Source organism: Acomys minous (genome assembly GCF_964271855.1).
Source record: "Acomys minous genome assembly, chromosome: 2".
Classification (NCBI taxonomy): domain Eukaryota; kingdom Metazoa; phylum Chordata; class Mammalia; order Rodentia; family Muridae; genus Acomys; species Acomys minous.
Genome location: NC_140484.1, coordinates 84,135,877 through 84,141,734, shown reverse-complemented (window position 1 = coordinate 84,141,734; position 5,858 = coordinate 84,135,877). Strand labels below are relative to the sequence as shown.

The window sequence follows — 5,858 nt, the reverse complement described above, 5'->3', positions numbered from 1 at the left end:
TTGTTGGTGGTGGTTTTTATTTGGATTTTAGAGACAGAGTTTTGGAAGCAGGCTTCTTTGGATGTGGATCCTGGTCCAGAGCATTTTGACTCCAGCCCCTGGGCCCAGTGAGCCAAGGCCCTGGGAAGGAAGGTAGAGCCTGGAATAAGGGCAAGCATACTGGGTCTGAGGGAGGAGGCTGGGGCCTGGGGCCTGGGTCTGAGGGAGGAGGCTTGGGCCTGGGGCCCTGGGTCTGAGGGAGGAGGCTAGGGGCTGGAGTCCTAAGTGTGAGGGAGGAGGGAATAAGAAGACTCTAGAGCCTTGGGAAGGATTCAGATGTCTGATGGAGGAGGCTGTGAAGGCCCAGGGACAGCTGGTAATGATCAAACGGTGGTGGATGATCGGTTGCTTTGCATCGTCCTCAGTATCCAGCTCCGGTAATTGCACAGGTTGGTGTACACTCCCGGGTAGCCAGGCAAAGCACAGCGCTCCATTCCGTAGGACACAAGGCCCTGGAGCTGTCCACCACACACCAGGGGTCCCCCAGAATCACCCTGTTGGGAGGGGGCAGGAATGGGAACAGAATCAGCCACAGGAGGTAAGCAGATGAGGCAAGAAGTCTTCTCACCTCTGACTCCAGCCTCAGGCAGGGGCAGGGTACCGTCCCCATCCCAGTCTCCCTCTGTGAATCTGATGCCCACCCCATCCGAATTTCCAGATGACTCTGTGTCTCTTCACACCCCCTGTCTTTGCCTGAGAAGTTTCTCTCTATTTGGCCAAATAAGAAACAGAAGCATAGTGGAGTTAAGACTAAAGGGTCATGTGGCTGCAAGGCAAGGCAGCTGGATTGTTCCTGTATCTCTGGGCCTTGAAGTTTCCCAACCACATCCTCTGACCTTTCCGTTATTGAGACACTGTGGTACCCAAGACTGAGCCCTAAATTGTCCTTGAATGAAATCTGGGCCTCACCTGACAGGAGTCTTTTCCGCCTTCGGGGACTCCTGCACAGACCATGCCCGGTGTGATGGCTCCAGGGTAGGCCCGATGGCATACCTGCTCTGGCATGATGTTGACATTCACACATTGCAGAGCCGTGGGGTACCTGGCTGGTGGAGGCGGGAGGGAGCACAGAAGGGTCACAACTAGAGAACTCTGGATCCAGGGCTTCCAGGGTTAGCATCCTCCCTCAGACCCAGAGGTCCTTACCAACGGGGCTGGCTGTGGTTCCCCAGCCTGACACTCGACAGGGAGTCCCTGGGCTGGCACAGGAGGTGGCCACAGAAATGGTCTTTACTGCTCGCCCCAGACGTGCTTTCCTTTGCAGCTTCAGCAGCATCAAGTCGTTATCGTGGGCCTGGGGTCGGTACTGGGGATGTATCACCTGACGAACCACACGCAGTATCTGCTGAGTCGCTTCCCACCTTCTTAGGTTGTGCTTGCCGAGAGCTACGCGAAGGATCCTGTCCCATAAATCCCAAGAGTAAACACTGCTTAAGGTCTGACCACAGACCGTGTTCCAGCCCGCATTTCCTTCCACTGTGATGGGATTCTCTCCAACTCTAACCTTTGTCCCTCTAACTCTGTGCTTAGCATTTTGTGGCCTCACAAAATGCCTTTGCATGGCCCTGGCATTCTCTCTTCACCCGACTTCATTTGATGTCCTTTCCTCTTGTGGAATATACTCAAGGGCCATTTGAAGCTCTTGGGTCAGTTCCTGAGTCCTTGCCAGTTTCTTAGTGGACTACATCTCCAGACTCTAAATTGTGTGTGTGTGTGTGTGTGTGTGTGTGTGTGTGTGTGTGTGTGTGTATGTACATTCTAGGGAAAGCACCATTCTTATCTCTGTGTTCTAGACATTTTTCAGGCAAGGGTCAGATAAGCTATGGACTCTGCTTTTAGCTCTGTGGTACAGGTTAAGTTTGGGTTCTAGATGTCAATATGGGTTCTGAGTTCTAGAGTCATCTTGGGCTCCACACTGAGCACTGGGCAGATTGATTCTGGATTCTGGACACTGATAAGAGCTCATGTCTAGGTAAGGTTCCAGGTTCTGGAGTAGCTTTTGATTATGAGCTGAGTTCTAGACAATGGTTTAAGTTCTGGACTCTGGTTGGGCTTGGGGTTCTAAATATTCACATGAACTCATGACATGACAAAGCTGTTTTTAACTGAACAACAGCTGACAACCTGGGCTCTAGATTCTAGACTCTGGTCGGTGTCCTCAACCATGAAGCTTTAGGTTCTAGACTAAGCTATAGTTTATGACCCATATACAAGGAAATAGAAGCTAGTTTCAATCCTGAGCTCTGTGTTCTGGGCTCTATTCTGTTCCAGGTTCTAAATTAAGCTTCCATTTTTGGCCATCATCCAGGTCATAGTCATGGTGTGAGCTGTAGCCTAGACTTTCACTTCAAGGCCGCAGTCTGAGCTCTGAATTCTGGTTGCAAATCAGGAAGGAGTTGGGCTCTAAACCACAAGTTATGGCCAGTATTCTGGGATTCAGGCTCTGAGGTGGAGTCAGGGTTGTAGGATGCTCAAAGAGGAACTGGTACCTAGGCTTGGAGCTAAAAACCTGTATCTAAACCAAGTTCTAGGTCCAGCATATTATTCTGTGGGGAGGGGGGTGCATGCTATGACATACATGCATAAGCCAGAAGACAACCACCTTTTCTGAGACAGAGAACCTCTCGTCACTCAGGTCTGTGTCCTCCAGGACAGCTGTCCCACAAGCCTGTAGACATTCTTCGAATTCCACCCGCCATCTCTCTATAGGAATGTTGCCATTACAGACATGGACACTACATCCAGCTTTTAGGTGAGGTCTAAAGATTCCAAACTCAGGTTGGCAGGCTTGTACGGCAAACACTTCACCCACTGAGCCGTATGGCCCCGGCCCCCAACTATTCTTACAGTTTGTGTGCTCTGCCAAAATGAGTTGCAGACTCATGTCTGGGTCCTGTGCTCCGAGCTGGGTTCTGGGTTCCTGGTATGTTCTAGGTTTCTAAATATAGGCTGTGTACTAGTCTAAGACAGGCTATTGCTGGTTTGGATGTGGCACTTGGTAGCTGGGTGAATATATAAGCTTGCGTCTTTGATTCCAAACCCACTGACTGGCTCTTTTTATCTAAGCATAGTTCTAGCATGAGGAAAGGACTCCACACTCTGAACTTTGCCCCTCAGCCTAGACTCTTCTCTAGACTCCAACTCAGCACCTAGCTTCTGCACTTTGCTCTCTACATGGATCTGGGTTTACAACTAAACTCTAGGACCTTAAGATCTATAAGTCGCTGACTCAAGAACAAGAGAGATTACTTGCTGGGTGTGGTGGTGCACATCTTTAATCCCAGCATTCGGGAGGCAGAGGCAGGTGGATCGCTGTGAGTTCGAGGCCAGCCTGGTCTACAAAGTGAGTCCAGGATACCCAAGACTACACAGAGAAACCCTGTCTTGAAAAACCAAAAAAAGAAAAAAGAAAAAGAAAAAGAAAAAAGAAAAAAAAGAAAGAAGAGAGAGACAGAGAGAGAGAGAAAGAAAGAGAGAGAGAGAAAGAGAGAGAGACAGAGAGAGAGAGAGAGAGAGACAGAGAGAGAGAGAGATTACTCACGGGCGGGAACAGTGAGCAGCAGAGACGACCCACTCATCTGACAACAGGACCCCTCCACATATGAAGCGACGCCTACTTCCTGCTTGCAGAGCCACCTGCCATGGCTGGGAGTTCGGGATACATGTGTAGCCACCAATAATTTTATGATCTCCTTGGCTGTGGACTACAGCTATGGGGTGGGGTGGGGTGGGGTAGAGAGATGAGCAATTGACCTCTAAGCCGCAACTCTGTACAATGCCCAGTGTTGGCAGAGACAGAGATCCTTCCCTGTGGCCTGAAACCTAAGCCATCCGCCTCTTTCTGTTCCACCGAGTGTGATGCACGTTCAATATTGCTCCCAACACAAACAGGCTTTTCTGACCTCTCCTTCAAGTAATCTTCATGATCTCTGTTGTTGTGTCCACATCCACCTCATCCAGGGCCTTGCTCTGCAGCCTTTGACTCCACCCTCCTGTGAACACTTTGTTTCCTTTGGGTTGGCTGGCCATGAACTCCCAGCATTCCTCCTATCTCAGCCTCCCAAGTGCTGGCAATCCCAGCATGCACAAGCACTCCTGGCTCCCATGAATATTCTTGGTTTTCATTTTCATGTGGTGTGTGTGTGTGTGTGTGTGCGTGTGCGCGCGCGCGCGCGCGCGCGTGTGCATGCATGCACATATTTGCAAGTATGTGGCATATATATGCACGGTGCATATGTAGTCATGTATGTATGTGTGGGGGGAGGCCTGAAGTTATGTCGGGAATTTTCCTAGATCACTTCTTCATGTTATTCACTGAAGCAGAGTCTCTCAGTCCAATCGGGAGCCCGCCCTTACGCATAGTCTCAGCAGCAGCTTCCGTTGGGGAATCTCTTGTCTTTTTTTTTCCAAAGTCGGAATTACAGCACATCCATCACAAACAGCTGCCGCCTGCATAGGCTCTGTGGATCCGAACCCTCGTCCTCCTGGTTGAGTGGCAGGTGCTTAGCTGCTGAACCAGCTCCCTGGCTCTCCAATGATGCTCCCCTCAAGGTACCACATGCCACTTTAGTCACTCCTCAACGTATCCAAGGAGTTCCTGTGCCCTTCCAAACCCTACATGGTCCCCGGGTCCTCACTCTGTCCCCAGACTCCCTTCCCCCTTTCACACTCCACTTTCATCTTTCCTGACAAGACCAAAGACAGCCCCACGAGCCTCTTCAGACAGAACCCGCTTGAGATGTAAGATGCTTCTCTGTGTTTCCTCCATATCCTGTAGCTGCCTCTCTCCACAACAGTATTCCCTGGTATCTTTAAACTTAGACTGTGGGTGGATACAAGCTTCTAGTTAACTGAGGTCCTCAGCAACAATCTCCAAATTACTCCGTGCTCTACGTGTGCCCTGGAGCTTGTGAGTGCATAGAACACAAAGGCAAACCTCGGGTGTCACGTATCAGGTACACAGTTTTGAGATAGTGTCTCTCAGTGGCCTGGAACTTGCTGCCTAGCCTAGGCCATCTGGCCAGCAGGCCCTAGGGAGCTCCTGCCACTTCTGCTTCCCCAGTCATAATTATGATACTCCATGACATGCATGCACACGCGTGCGCACACACACACACATACACCCACACACATATACACATACACACACACACACACACACACACACACACACACACACACACACACTGCACTTGTTTGTTTGTTTTCCAGGCAGGGTTTCTCTGTGTAGCCTTGGCTGTTCTGGACTTGCTTTGTAGACCAGGCTGGCCTCAGAGATCTACCTGCCTCTGCCTCCCGAGTGCTGGGATTACAGGCGTGAACCACTACACCTGGCTGCATCCCCCCTCCCCCTGTTTTAAAGAGTTAGCTCCAGGGGGATCAAACTCAGATCCTTGTGCTTCCAAGCCTAGGCCGTCTGCTAGCTCCTCTGGGCTTTTTCTATCAGGCTGTCCCCAGATCGTACTTATGCCTCAGAACCCGCCACGTCGCTCTTACCTATAGCCAAGGCCTGGAGTATGGTCAGTAGAAGGAACATTCTGGAGCTGGAGGTCCTGGTCTAGCAAATGCAGAGAGCAAGTGGAAGTGGGGGACAAAAATAAGCCTCAGGGGGCAGTGAATACCACTCACACCAAGGCCCAGACCCTCGGTGGCATGGAGACAGAGCAGAGATCTAGAGGCCAGAGTCAGAGAGGTTGGGGGGTCCCAGGCTCCTCAGCTGTGAAGAAAAAACACCTACCAGGTTCCAGTCACTCTAGCTCCTTGCAAGTGTGGAAGAGGTAGGGGTGGTGTCTCTTCCAGGACACGCCAGCAAAGCCTTT

General features: G+C 50.9%; 1 protein-coding gene across 1 annotated transcript; it reads right to left on the bottom strand.

Moving 5' to 3' along the window:
- On the bottom strand, window positions 1-5,858 carry KLK14 (kallikrein related peptidase 14). Its single transcript, XM_084773267.1, has 6 exons — window positions 5,777-5,858; window positions 5,536-5,596; window positions 3,581-3,749; window positions 1,186-1,439; window positions 949-1,085; window positions 1-533 (listed from the first exon to the last, which is right to left on the bottom strand). Exons 2-6 carry the CDS (start codon window positions 5,573-5,575, stop codon window positions 363-365), a joined length of 771 nt encoding a protein of 256 aa, XP_084629393.1. The 5' UTR covers window positions 5,576-5,596; window positions 5,777-5,858; the 3' UTR covers window positions 1-362.

Bases quoted from the DNA above. Each gene is read 5' to 3' on its own strand.
- KLK14 (XM_084773267.1), bottom strand. From the start codon at position 5,575: ATGTTCCTTCTACTGACCATACTCCAGGCCTTGGCTATAG. The intron at 1,086-1,185 runs GTAAGGACCTCT...CGCCTCCACCAG, and splicing joins AACCACAGCCAGCCCCGTTG to CCAGGTACCCCACGGCTCTG. The intron at 534-948 runs GTGAGGCCCAGA...CCCTCCCAACAG, and splicing joins GCGGAAAAGACTCCTGTCAG to GGTGATTCTGGGGGACCCCT.